The sequence below is a fragment of the Triticum aestivum genome, chromosome 2A (assembly GCF_018294505.1).
Source record: "Triticum aestivum cultivar Chinese Spring chromosome 2A, IWGSC CS RefSeq v2.1, whole genome shotgun sequence".
NCBI classification, from domain to species: domain Eukaryota; kingdom Viridiplantae; phylum Streptophyta; class Magnoliopsida; order Poales; family Poaceae; genus Triticum; species Triticum aestivum.
Genome location: NC_057797.1, coordinates 19010917 through 19029639, shown reverse-complemented (window position 1 = coordinate 19029639; position 18723 = coordinate 19010917). Strand labels below are relative to the sequence as shown.

Here is an 18723-nt window from a genome sequence, read left to right as displayed (position 1 = left end):
TCGGTGGCGGGGCGCTGGGGCGGTGGAGGCGCGTCGGTGGCGGGGCGCTGGAGCGGCGCGTGGCAGAGAGGGAGAGGAAGAGGAGAAGAGGAGGCGTGGAGAGGCGCGTGGCGTGCGCGGCACTTTGTAGGCGCGCCGGAAGTGATGCGCAAAAAATGGCGCGGGAGCTGGCGCCTTTTCGCGCGCGTAAACGGTTTCCTCGCGCGTGATTTTCCCGTCATCGCTGGAGCGCGGTAACGCGCAAACTGTTCCCGCGCGCGTGATTTTCCCTCCACCGCTGGAGCGCGGCAAAACGCCCCGCGCGCGCTAAAAACTACGTTTATCGCGCGCGTGCGTCGTTTCGCGCGGCCGTAGATGCTCTTAACAGTTATCCACAGCACGAAGGGGAAATTGAAAATCCCAAAGCTTTGCTGAACCCAACGCTATAAAACCAGCACCCATGGCACAGAGCAACACACACCCTCTCCGACCCCAACACACACGCACTCACTCGCCACCGAGACACTCGCAGCGCGGTCACCATGGCCGGCGGCTACGGCGGCGCCGGTGGCAACCTCAAGAACATGGTCATCGCCTTCCTCGTCCCGCTCCCGTCCATCCTCTTCTACCTCACCTTCGTCCGCTCCCAAGACGGCCACAGCGCCGGCCCGGTGTCCTCGTGGTGCGCCGCGCACCCGCTCCTCCTCGCCAACGCCCTCTTCCTCCTCAACGTCGACGTCCTCTTCTGGCTCATCGGCCACCTCCTCTCCAACAACTGGGTAAGCGAAAATCCGATCTCGCCGCTCCAATGATTGCACTGCCCTTGCTATGTGTCGCTGGACGTCGCTTGCACCGTACCTGTTTGACGAAATGTGTGGCTCGCGTTGCAGCTCATCGACCTGTACTGGACCGTCATCCCGGTGATGCTGCTGCACTACTTCCGGGCGCACCCGGCCGCCGTGGCGAACACGGCGAGGTCGGCGGCAGCGGTGGCGCTGACCTGGGTGTGGAGCGCCAGGCTGACGCACAACTACTTCAGGAGGGAAGGGTGGCAGTGGGGAAAGCAGGAGGACTGGAGGTTCTCCGAGATGCGCGGGCAGTACGGCAAGACCTGGTGGTGGATGTCATTCTTCGCCGTCTACCTCTCGCAGCAGGTAAATTCAGGCGTTTCGCCCATTTACTATAATGCTTGCTTGTTTTCAGAACTTTTGGTACATGAGTGAAATGTGTTTAAAGAAATACACTGCTGCTATTTTTGCTAATACATAAATCAGCTGGGTCGAAATTCATGGTGGTCATAAACTTGTTACGCCTGATTGACAAAAGTGGCGTGTTTGTTGGATGCAGGTGTTTCTGATTGGCATATGCCTGCCGATGTACGCCATTCACTCCAGCGACCAGCCATTGGGCATCTGGGACCTCGTGGCGACAGTTGTCTGCATTACCGGAGTCGTGATCGCCTACTTTGCTGACACCCAGCTGCACCAGTTCGTCACCAGGAACGAGAAACTGAAGCAGCTAGGCGAACCGACAGTCCCCACCCTCGAGGACGGCCTGTGGGGGTACTCGCGCCACCCCAACTACTTCGGCGAGCAGCTCTGGTGGTGGGGTGTGTACCTCTTCGCCTGGAACCTGGGGCAGCGGTGGATGTTCATCGGGGCGCTTGTCAACAGCATGTGCCTCGGCTACGTCACCGTGCTCGTCGAGCGGCGCATGCTGAAGCAGGAGCACCGGGCAGAGGCCTACAGGCTGTACCAGAAGAGGACCTCTGTTCTGATCCCCTGGTTCAGGAAGTCTCTCCCTGAACCAAAGGAAAAGGAGACTTAGAGTTCCAGGTGTACTTTCTGTTGGCCGTGTTCCTTCTCCATGTTGCTCACCATGTCGTTCGTTCTCCTTCGTGTCGTGTGGTGATTATGCCGTTTGCGCTGTTTATGTGTAATTAACCGTACCAACTGTAACATGTATCCTGATCACCTGTTAATTTGTGTATCCCAAACTTGTTCATCATCTCCATCAGATATATGAAACTGATTGCGGATTGTCCAGACTCAGATCTTACTGCCAACTTTGTGTTTGCTCTGAGAATCATGACACTGAAGTTACCAATGCAATATGGATCACCAAACCAGGTCAGTTGCATTTTGGCCATCCCCAGATTTCCCATATGTTAACGCAGCAAGGTCCTTTACATCAAATGTAAACAATACAAGTTAGTTTGTCCGACAAAATACTCAGCTAACTGGCAGTCAGTTTTGCTTCTCTGCAGCCACTGTGACCTCCTCGACGACGACAACGACCTCGGTAGCCTCTTCAGCCTCCTCAGTCATTGGCACCGGCAGCTCGCTGACCTCGGGGATAAGCTCTTCAGTCACCTTGCAGGCGTCCTCGGCTTTTGGTGTCGAGGGGTCGACCAATGGCGCTTCAACGACAAGGACCTCATACTTGTCCTCGACAACCGGAGCGTCGGGTTCTACGGGTGCAGCGACAGCCTTAGGGGTGATCGGCATGTCATCCACCATGGGCTTCTCCCACTCAGGGAAACCCCTTGGACGGCTAGCACAGGAACCCATAGCCCGTTATGGATTGCTCCGGCTGTCGATCGCTGCCGGCACCGACCACCGACCGGCGCGTTGGTGCCTTGGCAGCGAACGCGGGGAAGAATGGCGGAGGGGTACCGACGGCTGAGGAGGAAGGGCTATTTGTAGTAGAGGAGCAAGGAAATTTGTTGGGCAGTAACAAGAGGATAAGGAGCAGACCATAATTAGGACATGCTTTGGCTGGTTTCCCGGGCTTTTCTGAGGATTCAAGAATTTGAATGGCAGTTATTTACCAGCTGTTACTTGCCGCCGTTTTGTTGGTTCCCGCGGTGTTTCCTTGGTATCCGAGAGGTGAAAGAAAGGCGGCAGCAATAGACACATGGAACATATGCTATACTGGTGGACTGTTCATCACGCGGAGCAAATTGCTGGTTGAAATTTAAATTTTACTGAGGTTTCAGTGCCACCGCCGACATCGGCAAACCCTGGATTCGAGCCAGGCTCGGCAGTAAATCAAAATGTGGTTGAATTTCAGCCAAAATTCGACCGAAAAGGTGAACCCTGGTGGAAACTTGACAGCCCAAACAGAGCACATGCATGAAGATGATGATGCCTCGTCAAGGACATGCCATCGATCTCTTCAAGAATATTTATCATGGTTCAACATTGGCTTTCGAAAGCACACTCCGATAACCCTAAAAAAAGGTACACTTTGATCAAATGCTGCACTTTTGCGATGCTGTTCGACGCACGGTCCCCCCAGCTGATGAACTTAGGAAACTCTCTCAGTATGTAATCAACAGCCAGTTGCTCATCGGACAGGGTAAACTAGTCTGCAGACTGCTCAACTTTCGCCGAAAGGCTCCTCTAGTCTAGAGAATAGAAAGACAGTGTGGCTGTGTGAGTGGCCATAGAGGAAGTGATGATGGGCACAAAGCGTTTGGAAATTTAAAATTCTGAATTCATGCTTCTTACTTTTGCTCTGCTCTTTCTGGCCGATCGCATGGAAACGAGGCTCAGTTAAGCTTACCGACCCCAATATTTTGATTTGTTTTGCTTTTGAATGAAGCACTCAACCTGTTACTGTTTGGCTTTGTGCATCAACCAAAATTCAAAAGGCATGGGCGGAGGACGGTGCAGAGCAGACATAGCAGAGTGAATATACAAGTTTGGAGGATTCAGTCATGAGATTCAGAGTCTGAAGTGCTGCAGTGCAGAGATGCCGGCGAGGCCCTTGACCTTGTAGTACTGCCGGACGACCTCCTCCACCGTCGTGCTCCTGTACCGCGCCTCGTCGCCGTCGGCGACGATCGGCGCCAGCACCCTCGTCGGCGCGGCGGCGCGGTCCGTCCGGAAGAAGCACGCCACCGAGACCCGTGGCCCCACGCCGTTGGACACCACGCGGTGCTCGACGCTCCTGAACCTGTCGTTGGACATGAGCTGCAGGAAGTCGCCCACGTTCACCACCAGCGCCCCGGCCACCGGCGGCACGTCCACCCACACCGCCTTGTCCTCGAGGTCGACGAGCACCTGGAGGCCGCCGACGGCGTCCTGGAGCAGCACGGTGAGGAAGCTGGCGTCGGTGTGCCGCGGGGTGCCGAGGGTGAGCTGCGGCTCCGGGCAGGCCGGGTAGTAGTGGCAGGCGAGGCTGAGCCCCTCCAGGCACCCGTGCTCCTCCTCCAGGTGGCCGGGGCGGAGGCCCAGCGCCTCCGACAGCAGCCCCAGCAGCGCGCGGCCCAGCCGCCGCTGCACCAGCCGCGCGTACTCCGGCGCGACGCGCCTGCACGCCGCCGGGAGCTCCTCGGGCGCCGGCGGCATCTCCATGAAGAGCGTGTCGCGCCAATTGGCCGCCGTCGACTGGAACAGGTCGAGGTTGCTCTGGTACCGCACACGCCGGCCGGTGTCCCGCGTGTAGTACGGCGCCTTGGCCTCCACGGGCTCCTCGATGAAGCCCCGCACCGCCGCCAGCATCGCCGACGTGGCCGCCTCCGGCACGCCGTGGCCCACCACCTGGAAGAAGCCCACCGTCTCCGCGGCCGCCCTCACCTGCGCGACCACCGCGGCCCGCGTGGTGGTGGTGCCCACGGCGGATGACAGGTTGATGACCGGCACGGTGAAGCGATGAGGTCGACTTGCGCCGTGGGTGAGGGACTCCGGCGGGTGGTGGAAGATGGACGGGACGGCGGTGACGCCCGCGTCCACCAGGCCCTTGACGCCGGCCCTCGTCTCGTCGAACGCCTTGAGGCTGATGGCGCGGAGGGGCTGGGCGGAGGCCATGGCATGGGCGCGCCGTGGAGTGATCGGTGCCGCCTGCTCCTTTTGATTCACTGGTTTGTGCGTGCCACGGGTGAGGTGAAGTCGTGGCCCTTTCTTCATCGAACGTGTCCGCCAGTGTCAGTGTGTTGCCGCCGGTGGTATCTCGTGGTTGCTGGCCATCAGCGGTGTAGACGTCACCGGCAAATGGTTGTGTGCAGACAAAAACAAGTACGAAAATAAATCTGGATATTTTGTTTTGTTACAAGACAAGATTTTTACCAATGATTTACTCCGTTGGCAATATGCAATATTGGACGGTTGCAAAAAACCCACACCTGTTTTATTCGGTTTTGCTAATTCTCAGTCGACCGAATAATTAGTTATATCTCAACCAACACCAAGGACTGTCGATCTCGACGACGTTGACGTCCATGTGAGTTTTTTTCCTTTTTGTAGACAAACGCTATGCTTTTGCTTTTTTATGTGATAGACGAACACTTTTTTTTGTAGCACAGACGGGGTTGAAACGAAAACTCGAAACTCATTAGCTAAATGAGTAGCTTGTGACTCGGCTCGACTTGAGTCGAACTTGTTGACTAACGAATCGACCCGAGTTTTAATCCGAGCTTGTTAATAAAATAAAATGAGTTCAACGACTCGAGCTAACGACTAACGAATCCATATTGTCATTTGTAGAGTGCATCAAATGTCTATTTAGTGTAAATTATTGATTGCTCCGGTTTTGTGAAGAATGTGTGTACTAATACTTTTTTGTGGATTAGTTGCTTAAATAATGTGTGTACATATACTTTTGCTATTCACATTTATAATGAGTTTAACAAGTTAGGCGAGGTAGCTCGCGAGTTACATGAGTCGAGCCGAGTTTGGGCTCGTTATGTTCACGAGTCAAGCTGAGCTACCTTGTAATCCCTCCGCCCCATGATATAAGAGCGTTTTTTACACTGGTCGACGGAGGGAGTACTTAGTAGTCTTAGGGTCTTTTTTGGAGCAAACAATTTCTTTTGAGGTTTTTTAGTAATTTTTTTTAGCAAATGCTATCGACTTAACTATTGATGGGCCATCCGTTCGGGCCGTCGCAGATAAATGTGCCGCTGGCCAGCCCAGCAAGCCCAGCCCAAGGGGTATATGTCCAGAACCCTAACTCTCCCCCAAATCCCCACTCCCCCGTGCTCAGCTCCGGCGCGGTGCTCTGCTCTCCTCCCCGTCCCCGGCAGCGGCGATCGGCAAGCGACGTCCCTCGTGCGCCGCAGCCGAGCGTTCTTCGGAGGGCGTCGTGCGGCATTGGGACTCCTCGCCACCGCAGCCGGCCTCGCCGACTACAAATCCCCATCCCCTCCCTTCCCCGCCCCACCCATCCAACCCCCCCTCCCAGGCGAGCCCCCGAGAAGTTTCCGATCGAATCGAAGCCAAGCAAGCTTCCCTCCTCCTCCTCCACCTCAAGGTACGCGAGCCTCCGACCGCTCCTCCTCTTGCCGGTGCCCCGCCCGTCGCCGTTAGGGTTGCTCTCGCTCGATCCGTCGTTGCTGGTTCCGCTCGTTCCATGCTAGTAGTGCTGGTTTGGATTTGACTGCTGATTCGGCTCGGTAGTGGGCTGCAGCGCAAACCCCTCTCGATTGTGCCTGGATTGCCGGGTAGATCTGCCGGTCTGAGACGCTGTTGGTGCTGGTTCTGTTCGTCTGTCTAGGTTTGTGTCGATTGATTCCGCTCGGTTGCTGCTAGTGCTAGGTCTCAGTTGTGGGTTTCTGGACTTTCCAGCGCTCAGGATGTCTTTGATGTTGCACCTGAAATTTTCTGTTCAAGTCGTTGGGCCTAGTAGTTGCTTGTAGGACTTGAGCATCGGTTCTGATCTGGAAATCATGTGTGTTTGATGATATTATTATCGTTGGTTCACCTAGACTTGGTAGCTTGCATCAGGCTTGAACATCAGGGTGCTGACCATGGTTACCCTGAGTTTTTACTCAGGTTCCTATTACAAAACAATGTCAATGTGTCCCAGTTTTGCTTCTCCGTTCGCTCCAGCGCCATCTGACGAGGCTCCTGGATCTAGGGGCATCGTCGCCATCCCGGCCTCTGTGTCCAGTGATTCAATTCATGGTTGTATAGTAGCGTCAGCGCTGTGTACTACTCTTTAGCACGGATGATGTACACACGGTGTGTCTACACGCGAGACTCTATGTTTGTGCTATTTTCGGTTGGTTGCTGGTGTTAAAAAGTATACAAATGGACTAGTGCTAATGTCATTCTTCTCTGTTCTTAAATTGCTCGATGTATAGATTTATGCCTTCTTTATCTTCTTTTCAATTTCTTTCTCTTAGTTGGTGTGCTGCTATGCTATAAAAGAAGACCATAGGGTGTACTACAACTGAATCTCATATCATGTGTTTTGAATCCCCTGTTTGCTTATTTTGCAAATATTTTGACCTCTATCCACAATAGCACGAATAAGTAACTAATGTTCGTTACTAACACAACATACACGTATCGCATGTGCTAGGCACATTGGTGTGAAGCGAGTCGTCAGGTGTTCGACCTCCACATTAGAGTGTTCTAAATTCTTTTTTTGGCCGTTTTTTCTCCATCCAGCTTACTTGTCCTGCCAGAATGCACCTACATTGATTCTGTTGGTTTGGCGCAGCTTTAAAAACCATGCACTTAGCAAGACATATTCTGTTAGGCTGTTGGCAATTGAACATGTCTCATTGCATAATTTGCTTTTTATTAGGATACTATTGAATACATTTGTGAAGAGGACTTGAACACAGGTTCGGCACGATGGCGAATACAAACATAACCGGCATATTGGAGAAGGTATCCATTATACTAATTTGCATTTCTTACAAAGGAATCATCAGTTTTTCCTCTTTATTCATGCTTTGTAACATTTTTTATTTCGTGTATGTGCTTTCAGATGACAGGGAAAGATAAAGACTACAGATATATGGCTACATCAGATCTGCTTAGTGAGTTGAACAAAGAGAGTTTCAAAGCAGATCAAGACCTTGAATCAAAGTTGACTAATATTGTTCTTCAACAACTGGAAGATGCTTCAGGAGATGTTTCTGGTTTAGCTGTGAAATGGTACCTTCTCCTTTAAAATTACTTAATCCGTTGTTTCGATTCTTCATGTTTGGCATGCTTGCGTTCTTCATGTTTGTATTGAAATTATCCTGTGTATACATTTGTGGCTCACATTTCTTTCTGGTGCGGTTATTGCGGAAGTAAGGATTTTGCATGTTAAGATCCTGTTATTGTTGATTATCCCTTCCTTCCTGCTAGAATTTGGGAACATTCTGACAATACTAGCTACGCTGTAGTACCTGTCAGATGCATTAGCCTGTTATTATTTGTTAAGAAGATGTCATCATACCTCTTCTATCTTCTAGATTGGCTATTGGCTTGCAATAACATTATTTTTTTAAGTACACTCATTTTCCTTATGTATTTGTGGGGTTAAATTTTTGCAGAGAAATTTGGTACCTAATTGGTTAATTGTATTACCTCCCCTACATCCATTCACTACATTTACTCTTGTTATTTCTTTTATTGTTTAGCTTGGCTCCACTTGTTAAGAAGGTTAACGAGGAAAGAGTAGTGGAGATGACCGACAAGCTTTGTGATAAATTACTCAATGGGAAGGACCAACATCGTGATACTGCTAGTATAGCTCTGAAGGCAGTCATTGTGGAAGTTACTACGGCGTCACTTTCTGAAAAGATTTTAGTTTCTCTTGCCCCGCAGCTAATCAACGGTGTCACCAATGTAAGTTTTTAATCTGTTTCGTGCTTGCCAGAATTTCCCTTTGTTATTGTAGGCCTCTTTAAGTATTAATTTATTCAGATGTCTAGTTTTGGTCTGGTAATTGAATTTTCCAGTGCTTGCTGGTTAAGGTTTAATGCTCCTCATACGGCCTTCTAATTGGGAAGGTGTTCATATGTGCAAGTCGGGAGTAGCTTTCTGTGTATCCATCGTATCTCACTATCTCATCCATTTGTTCCGTCTTACAATGGAAATGACCACTTGTATACCTTGTTCATTTGGTCATGCAGTATGGGTCCAGATATATTTTACCTGTACATTGTTGCTATTGTAGTTATCTGCTTGTTAGCAATCATGAGTCAACGTATTGTGGGCAAGAGAAGTGAAACCCAATATGTGCCTTTTTTTAACCTTTTATGGTTTGTTTGTTTAATAGCCAATATGGATTTCCAGGTTGGTCAATATTGATTTCTCTAGTTAATAGAAGTTATGTGCTTTAGTTTTTAACCACCACATAGAAGCTAATGGAGTTGTTTATGGAATAAATGGCATCTATCATCGCTTCTGTGGGACAAGTATGATGCTAATCCTTTTCGACACTGGAAGGCTCTTAGCTGGAAAATCAGCAACAAACAACATACACAGTTTGGCATAATTTATTTGGGAATGTCCAATATATCCGTTTATTAGGGCAGTTTGGCAGCATTTTGTTTATGTTCATTACTTCTTCCTTTTTCTTTTGCCTACTTGTGACATTATCTGGAAGTTTGTACAACATACTCTTAAATTAAATGCAATTGTCTTGATACATTTTTTCTTTTGTTGACAGGGAAAGAGTGCTGAAATTAAATGTGAATGTCTTGATATATTAAGTGATGTGCTTCATAGATTCGGCAACGTGATCACGAAAGATCATGCGTATATGCTCACTGCACTTTTAACTCAGCTGAGCTCCACTCAAGCAAGTGTCAGAAAGAAGTCTGTTTCGTGCATTGGTATACCTGATTGCATTTTACAGTTATTTTGATTGTTAATGCTTGCAAATGATTGGCAATCTTAATTATTTATAGTGACTAATGTATCGCTTTATGTTGCAGCATCGCTTGCTCCATGTTTGTCAGATGATCTATTAGCCAAGGCAACTCTGGAGGTTATCAAATTGCTGAAAATTAAAAGGGCAAAGTCTGACATAACCCGCACAAATATCCAGATGATTGGTGCTCTAAGGTATATGCTTTGACCTAACCAAGTGCCGCAATTTTTTGTTCATAACTGCTTTTATGAGCAACAGCATGTGTGAGTTATGCAGCTTCAGATTTGGCTAGTTCAAACATTGATAAAATATCTAGAAAATAAACAAATCTGCTGGATGATACCCAACGATAATTATGTTAGTGAAGTACAAGAGCTTTGGTAGGTGCAGCTCAAGTTCTAATATAATTTATTTTGACTTACAGTCGCTCAGTTGGATACCGGTTTGGACCACACCTTGCTGAAGCTGTTCCTTTACTCATAAACTATTGTACAAGTGCATCAGAAAATGATGAAGAGCTCCGTGAGTACAGCTTGCAGGTGAGAATTTATGTTCAGTACTTAGCTTAGATTACTCTTACCGTTGCTTCACTATGGCTATAAATTACCTCCGATCTTGTAGGCCCTTGAGAGTTTTATGCTCAGATGTCCAAGAGATATTTCCCCATATTGTGAGGGTATTTTGAATCTTGCTTTGGAATATGTAAGCTATGATCCTAATTTCACTGATAGCATGGAGGAGGATACTGATGATGAAGTACAGGATGAGGAAGAGGATGAGTATGTTACTTTCTTATAATACAGAAACTGTGGTTCCTATTAATGTAATTGAAACATCTTTAACATTTTCTTCCAGTGAGAGTGCGGATGAATACACAGATGATGAGGATGCAAGCTGGAAGGTTCGCCGGGCATCAGCGAAGTGCCTATCTGCAATTATAGCATCTCGTCCTCAAATGTTGTCTAAGATGTATCAGGAGGTATGTTGGCGACAGCATGTTAAACCAACATACTGTACATTAACAATCTTGTTCTTCATGATGGCATAATTCTATTGTGTCCATATTGTTAGTGATGCTTTTGAGCTGATGCCAACCATTTATTACCTGTTTTGAAAATTAGCCACTCAATGAAGTGCCTCTATGAAACTTTTTATAATTTATTCGGTTGCTTGCAGGCATGTCCAAAGTTAGTCGACCGCTTTAGGGAAAGAGAGGAGAATGTAAAGGTAACTGTTGGTATTTCATTGCTAGATTGGATTTGAATTGTCATTGTATATCAATCTTACGAAGCTTCTCCTTGATCCTAGATGGACATCTTCAACACATTTATTGAGTTGTTACGCCAAACTGGTAATGTGACAAAAGGACAAGGTGACATTGATGAGTCTAGGTAAACAAAATATCTTTATTATTACCTGTTTACACATTCTTACCGTATTCTTCTACAATTTGCCGTAAGTAGTATACGATTCAGTTTTTTCTTTTTTTGGATTAATAGCCTAACTGAGCCTATGTTAGCTAAAACTTGACAAGACTTCATATTTCAAAAATCGTTGGATTTGACTTATTATGCTTAGAGGGGAAGTGTATGTTTATTGTGATTGCATGTTCTTTTCACTGAGCCTGTATTGTCAATCGGTATACTTTGCAGCCCTAGATGGTTGCTGAAGCAAGAGGTACCCAAAGTTGTCAAGTCTATCAATAGGCAGTTGCGTGAAAAATCAATCAAGACAAAGGTTTGTTGTTGAACGATCTTGCGAAGTATCCGTGTTGAGTTTGGACTCAATTTTGATTTATATATTTTTTGGCATTTTCAGGTTGGAGCATTCTCAGTATTGAAGGAGCTTGTTGTTGTGTTACCAGATTGTCTTGCTGATCAGTTCGGGTCACTTGTTCCTGGGATTGAGAAGGCTTTGAATGTTAGTGTATTTCATTTGCTGAGTAGTTCGTTATGCAGTACTTCTGTTTGTTTTAACTTACTGTCTTTGTTTTATAGGATAAATCTTCTACGTCCAACCTGAAGATTGAGGCCCTTGCATTTACTAGGATTGTTATGGCTTCCCATTCACCCTCTGTGTTTCATCCATACATCCAGGTATTATAGCTACCATCTTTGATAAACCACTTGAGACACTTGTGATCGTTACTCATTTCTCAATGTGAAAAAAAAATTCCAGGCACTTTCTGGTCCAATATTATCTGCTATTGGAGATAGGTATTACAAAGTCACCGCTGAGGCTTTACGGGTGTGCGGGGAGCTGGTCCGGGTGCTCCGTCCAAACTTTGAGGTCAGCCTTATACTCCAGGCGGTGATGTTATAAGCACCCAATTACAGTGATATTTTAAGCTCTTGTTCTGCTGTTACACAGGAACATTCCATAGATTTTAGGCCATATATCATTCCAATCTATAAGGCTATATTGGCCCGCTTGGCAAATCAAGATCAAGATCAGGTTTAGCCCACTCTCCTCTACGTACATTGTACATACCTCTTTCTCTCTCTCTCTCATGTTATTCTGTTTTCCAGGAAGTTAAAGAGTGTGCCATATCATGCATGAGCCTTGTGATCGCCACTTTTGGTGATGGTCTTCAAAGGGAATTGCCTTCATGCCTTCCCATACTTGTTGATAGGATGGGCAATGAAATTACACGACTTACGGCGGTCAAGGTAAGCAATCAACTGCACCTCCAGAATCAAAACCAATGGGAATGTGATGGTTAATGTTGAGTTGAATTTGAGTATTCTAGTCAATGGTAGAAAAATAAATGTAACCATTCTGATCGGTGCATCTTGCTGAGTTGCTTGGGAAGTTAGGATAGAGATGGTTTTGTGGTGGGTTCATTGATGTAAAGATAAGTTTAATTGTATATATGCTATTCCCTCCGCCCCACAGTGCAATGTTTTTGCAAGCTAAAACAGCTTGAAAAAATGTCTTACATTATGGGACGGAGGGAGTATAATATACCAATCTATTTGCGTTGGTCTTGTCCACTGTACCCTGTCATCATTTGCTTAATGCCAACTGGTTGTATTTTTAGATAGATTTGTTTATTCTCTGTTTTCCTGTACTAGTCGATTATATGCCTATCTCTGGTTTTGTTGGTTCTGTTGCATTTTCAAAATGTTCATTCCTTTACAGGCATTTGCGGTGATTGCAAATTCACCTCTTCGTATTGATCTTTCATGTGTCTTGGACCATGTCGTTTCTGAGCTCACAGCTTTCCTTCGAAAGGTAGAGATATATTATACACATAGTTTCTTTTGATTTTTAACTTGAAACATCCTATATGGCTATATGTTAAACATCACATCAAAAGACAGCACATAAAAAAAATTGAAGACTAATGTTTTCTTTACCCGCCCGTTTCCACAGGCCAACAGAGCCCTTAGGCAGGCAACATTGGGAACCCTAAATTCTCTGGTTGTCACATATGGGAGTCAAATTGGCTCGTCCTCTTATGAAACGATATTAGCTGAACTTTCTACTCTCATAAGGTTTTTTCCCTTGCTTAGCTTTCTTCAACAAAACTCCATTTTCTGTCTACCATGATGACTGATGTTGGAATATCTGTTGTGGCACAGTGACGGCGATTTGCATATGGCCGCTCTAGCATTGGAACTGTGTTGCACAATAATGGTCGACAGAAGATCCGTTAAAAATGTTGGTTTAGCTGTGAAACAAAAAGTTTTGCCTGAGGCCCTTACTTTGATCAGGAGTGCTCTGTTGCAAGGACAAGCACTGCAGGTAGATATTTTTGTATTTAAATATAAATACTTGATTTACTCTTATTCTCCAACTGACAGGGGACATTGTTTCTGTTACAGGCGCTACAGAAGTTTTTTGCTGCACTGGTCCAATCTGCAAATATAAGCTTTGAAACTTTGTTGAACTCCCTTATTTCTACTGCTAAACCATCACAGTCAGGCGGTCTTTCCAAGCAGGCACTATTCTCTATTGCACAGTGTGTTGCTGTGCTATGCCTAGCAGCTGGTGATCAGAAGTGTGCATCAACTATTGAAATGCTTAAAGGCATTCTTAATGATGACAGCTCTACTAATTCTGTAAGGCTTTCCTGATCATGCTTGTCTTCTGATCACTAGATTTGCACATTTATATCTATGTCATACTTGCAATCTTTTGACATAACAGACCTTGATTCATATAAGCTAGCTTCTCAAAACATCACTTGTGGGCATCGTCTATCTAGTAGTATAGCATTGTGAATTTGGGATACTACATGTTCTCTACTTGCAATATTTGACTGGAAGATAAATTATGCCCTTCTCTTTGTCATTTTTTAATTGTTTTTTTCCAGGCTAAACAACACATGGCCTTGTTATGTTTGGGAGAAATTGGAAGAAGGAAGGACCTCAGCAGTCATATTCAAATTGAGAACATCGTCATCGAATCATTCCAGTCACCTTTTGAGGAGATAAAGTCTGCAGCATCATATGCTCTTGGAAACATTGCTGTTGGCAATCTATCCAAGTATTTGCCATTTATCTTGGATCAGATTGACAATCAACAGAAGAAGCAGTATCTCTTGCTTCATTCACTGAAAGAGGTAGGTTCCTAATGGAATTATGTTTGTAAAAAGCACCTCCCATAAGATTGCTGTTTAATTTGTGCTCTAATGCAAAACCTATCAGGTAATTGCGCGACAGTCTGTTGATCATACTGGCCAGAGTGAGCTCCAGGACTCAAACATTGTGAAGATATTGGCATTGCTCTTTAACCACTGCGAAAGTGAGGAGGAAGGAGTTCGGAATGTGGTTGCTGAGTGTTTAGGCAAAATTGCACTTATTGAACCTAACAAATTAATCCCTGCCCTGAAGGTATGACGTGTGGACAATTAGCAAAGTTACACCCTATGTTTCATTTACGTCATGATATGGGATCTAATGTGCCATTCCATATGATTTTGTAGGAACGCACAACTAGCCCAGCAGCAAACACAAGGGCTACAGTCGCCATTGCTATAAAATATTCAATCGTTGAACGGACTGGAAAGATAGATGCAATCTTGTACTCTGAGATTTCTACTTTCCTTATGTTAATTAAAGATAGTGACAGGGTAATTTACTTGAAATAAACCTACATCCTTACTAACTAATGTTCATAAAGAAAAATGTGAAGATGATAATTGCATTTTGTCATTTGCACTTTGCAGCATGTGCGACGTGCAGCTGTCCTTGCGTTGAGCACAGCTGCCCACAACAAGCCAAGTTTGATCAAAGGTCTTCTTCCTGAATTACTGCCTCTTTTGTATGACCAGACTGTCGTGAAGGTATCGTTTCCTAATTTTGGTTGCTTATTTCTTTTCTTTAGTTATATGATTTGGCGGTGTCACATGCAATTTATAGCTAGGAAGTAACGATCTCCTTCTTTGCAGCAAGAATTGATCAGGACCGTTGATTTAGGGCCTTTCAAGCATGTCGTTGATGATGGGCTTGAGCTTAGGAAAGCTGCCTTTGAATGTGTGGACACATTGCTGGATAACTGTCTTGATCAAGTGAATCCGTCGTCCTTCATCGTTCCTTTCCTCTTATCTGGCTTAGGTGGTAAGTACAGTTACAACATTATTATATATTTCAGTTCATCGCGGCATTTTGGGCGTGTTTGGTTGGTGCCCTGGATTAGCTTACCAAGAAATGGGCAAGACCAACCCATATATCTCATGGACTATTGCCAAATAATTGGCCATGTGACTCCTTGGCAGAGTTTGCATGGGGCATCAACCAAACATGTCATTCGTCTCTACTTCAGAGTACTTATATAGGCCTGAACTGCATAGAACCATTGGTGTCAAACTTATTTTTATTTATTTCGTAAAGAACATCCTTTTGTTTATTGTGGAAGAATATTTTGTATTTATAGGTTAGCTTTGCAGTTTTTCTTCAGGATATATATGGTCCGCATTATCTATTATTATGTACTTCTCCCGCGTTTCTTTCTGAACTCTAAGATGGTATATTCACCTATATTAGCATAATCTTATTCAATGTGTATTTTCAATAGAAGATGCTAATTAATTGTGCTTATTGCAGATCATTATGATGTGAAAATGCCCTGCCATCTGATTCTCTCGAAGCTAGCAGACAAGTGCCCATCTGCTGTACTTGCAGGTTTGTTATAATCAAGGACCTTCAACGGGATGTTTCATATGCTGCAAATGCCTTTTTCTAATATTTACTACTATTATTATTGTCCTATTTCAGTTTTGGACTCACTAGTTGAACCTCTTGAGAAAACCATCGGTCACAAACCCAAGAGTGACGCAGTGAAGCAGGAGATTGATCGCAACGAAGACATGATTCGCAGTGCTCTTCGAGCAATTGCTGCTGTAAACCGCATAAGGTGAAGCTTGATTCTGCCCTACTAGTCGATGTCTCATTCTTGTTTAGTCAAGAAAAAGACATAGGATTTGAACCGTCTTTTCATCCTTTTGGTTACTTGTTTATAGCTACCAAAACTGGGCTGCACAAATCCACTGGTGGCAATAGCAGCCTTTATGCTTGTCAAAATAATGGTGGTGTACTACACCCTGCCCTAATCTAACCAGTTTGACACCGACTTTTGATGTGCAGTGGCAGCGACTACAGCATGAAGTTGAAGAATCTGATGAGCAAGATAACGGCCACTCCTTCACTTGCCGAGAAGTACAATTCAGTGCGCAGCGAATGAGTGCTGAATATTTTTCTGTATATATGTTAGGAAATAGGCGAGTCAAGTTGGCACACATACCTGCTGGTTTCGAGGCGATGATCCAACCTAAATTTGCGATAGTAGATTGTACTGTACCGATTTTGGCTGAAATGTGGTCGTGCGGTAACTACCATGCGGAGAAAAGGATGTTGAATATCTTTTTCTGTACAAAATATGGTTTTAGACCATTAGAAGCTGGTGTGGCAATTTAAAAATTGAAATCATGCGTCTTTGGTGCCTATGCTCTTGTGCCCACCGAAAGATACATTGTGATTTTGTGCACCCAGCATGTGTCGAGAAAGTAACATTGTGATTTTGGTTAGAATGTACTCATCTAAGTATTTTGAATCTCCAAGGCATTATAAAGAAACCACCTGCTTTTCATGTTAAATTTGACAGCTGATACTAAAAATGGCTTTAAATTGTTTTAAAATCTTCAGACCCTGATTTCCCATTGTTGAAAGTGCTGAATTTGCGGGGACGCTCTGAGTGCTGAATTTCCCATGGTTAAAATCTTCAGAACCAAAGATATCATTCTTCTATTTTCGAGAGGGAAAACAAAAACTGCCGGACGCTTAAGTGAAGCCTGAATATCGTGGATGTTTCTCACGTATACATACGCGTCCTGGCAGAGTCTGTTACTTTCCTGGTTTTCAGCCGTCCGATGTTAATTAGATGGCCAGATGCGTGCCTTCAACCTCTAATTGTCGTCTTTTCCCTTCGAACCGTTGAGCCACTGCCGCTCCCGGCCCCAGCCGCCACGCACCAATTTTTTCGACAAGCCTGCGCAGCCTGCCATCCAAAGATTGATAATAGGGTAGCCTACCGCTCTAAGATAGATAATGGGGCAGCTTCTCCGTGAGACGACGAATTCCTTCCTTCCCTCTGTCTGCTCTTCCTTCACTCGAAAGTCGACTGTCCCAAATTGCAAATTCAGGCGACTTACATATAGTTATTGTGTAATTTGTTTTGTTTTGAAGCGCTCAACTTGCTAGTAGTATTTGTTGTGCAAGTTGGATGAGATGAGAATTAGAGACATGGATCCTTTCAATTCCTTGGAACATTGACAGCTATGGATGAAAAAACAAGGCCAGCAGACAAGTTCATCAAACCTTGTGCGAAAGATGTCAAACCTACCCAAAACAAGAATTCAATAGACAGGGTGGTCGGTGTGATATATATAATCAACTCAACTCATGTGTGAAAGGTCGCAAAGATATCATTCGTGCTTCTCTTTGCGCCTCGAGATTATAAATGTATTGGATCAACACCTGAGCCATAATCTTGTGCTGCGTTGTAATTATGTATTTGGTGTTTTTGTGCGTTTCTACGTTTCTTGCCTCGGCAGCATTTATTAAGGTATCTCCAAAGCGGACCTCAAATCGCCCGTATCCTTCGAGCCACGTTGTTCGGACGCAATTTGCTATCTAGTGCAGTCTCGCATCGGTCCGCCGATGCGTTCGGACGCCCATTTTCTTGCACACTGTAGACAAATAAAGGGAAGTTTTGCGGGAGTCCGGACTGGCCAATTCAAAGCCACCATGTATCCTCTTTCGAGCTGCTCAGACTAGCATTTGGCGGAAGCACTATTGTTTCACTTTTTCTTTATAAGTGCTACACTCTTTTTTCCTTTTTAAGTGAGCACAATGACGAAGCTGGTCATGATTGCGGAAAGCACTAAATTTTGCAAGTCACAATGGCCGAAGGCACTGAATTGTTTCAGTTTTTCTATTTCAAGTGATACACTTTCTTTTCTTTTTTCAAGTGCTCACACTAGTCTGAGCAATAAATTTTTTGTTCAAATTTGTATGCGGGCACGGTTGGATGGCCGGCTTGTATCAGTGACCGGACATTAGTCCGGATCAATTTTTGGACAAATATCGTGTCTGTTTACAGGTGATGCCCCTCGTAGTGTTAAGGTTTTTAATCCTATTTCCCACGTAAACTGGATCAATCTCTTTTTTTTAAACAAGGCAAAAGACTTGCCATTTTCATTGATTAAGAAGAAGTGAGGATCGCCTGGTCGATTGACGGAAAATCGGGCTAAAACCGATACATCACAACCCACAAACACATGGGCACCACCGGCCAACTTGGCCACCGACGTGCAACAGAAGACACGACGGCACATGCCAACAGATGACCACAGGCACAAACAACTGACAGCTCCGACTTCGACGACGAGCATCACCTGGGAAATATGCAAGACTTGCGCCGACCGTGCCCGCCGCAAACGACCACCGAGCGCCTGTCATCGTCGCCACCTGGACTCGCTCCACCGCAGCTCCGACTTCAAAGCAACCAAGCAACCCACGGAAGAGCACCTCAGACACGCCGGGAAGATCCGATTACCGAAGCCCGAGCCGCGACCCATGCTCCTCTCGACGCCATTGTCGTTACCAAACAGAAATCAGCGCCCCCGAAACGGCCGCC

General features: G+C 45.6%; 3 protein-coding genes across 3 annotated transcripts; 2 read left to right on the top strand and 1 right to left on the bottom strand.

The window, feature by feature from the left end:
* The first annotated feature begins 446 nt into the window (after positions 1 to 446).
* On the top strand, positions 447 to 2030 carry LOC123187069 (uncharacterized protein C594.04c). Its single transcript, XM_044598831.1, has 3 exons — positions 447 to 758; positions 870 to 1133; positions 1327 to 2030. The coding sequence occupies exons 1-3, from the start codon at positions 522 to 524 to the stop codon at positions 1804 to 1806; spliced, it is 981 nt and encodes a 326-aa protein (XP_044454766.1). The 5' UTR covers positions 447 to 521; the 3' UTR covers positions 1807 to 2030.
* A 1506-nt stretch (positions 2031 to 3536) lies between these two features.
* LOC123187068 (1-aminocyclopropane-1-carboxylate oxidase homolog 1-like) lies at positions 3537 to 4977 on the bottom strand. The gene has a single exon (XM_044598830.1). The coding sequence runs from the start codon at positions 4890 to 4892 to the stop codon at positions 3708 to 3710; it is 1185 nt and encodes a 394-aa protein (XP_044454765.1). The 5' UTR covers positions 4893 to 4977; the 3' UTR covers positions 3537 to 3707.
* Positions 4978 to 5940: 963 nt separating this feature from the next.
* LOC123187067 (cullin-associated NEDD8-dissociated protein 1) lies at positions 5941 to 16511 on the top strand. The gene is made up of 29 exons (XM_044598829.1): positions 5941 to 6234; positions 7516 to 7601; positions 7702 to 7871; positions 8345 to 8552; positions 9379 to 9544; positions 9647 to 9776; positions 10007 to 10121; positions 10204 to 10361; positions 10438 to 10561; positions 10759 to 10809; positions 10891 to 10973; positions 11235 to 11319; positions 11401 to 11502; positions 11580 to 11678; positions 11761 to 11871; positions 11953 to 12036; positions 12111 to 12251; positions 12724 to 12816; positions 12958 to 13079; positions 13167 to 13329; positions 13410 to 13646; positions 13901 to 14149; positions 14235 to 14420; positions 14513 to 14659; positions 14756 to 14872; positions 14978 to 15146; positions 15633 to 15710; positions 15804 to 15942; positions 16173 to 16511. Exons 2-29 carry the CDS (start codon positions 7566 to 7568, stop codon positions 16267 to 16269), a joined length of 3660 nt encoding a protein of 1219 aa, XP_044454764.1. The 5' UTR covers positions 5941 to 6234; positions 7516 to 7565; the 3' UTR covers positions 16270 to 16511.
* The last annotated feature ends 2212 nt before the right edge of the window (positions 16512 to 18723 follow it).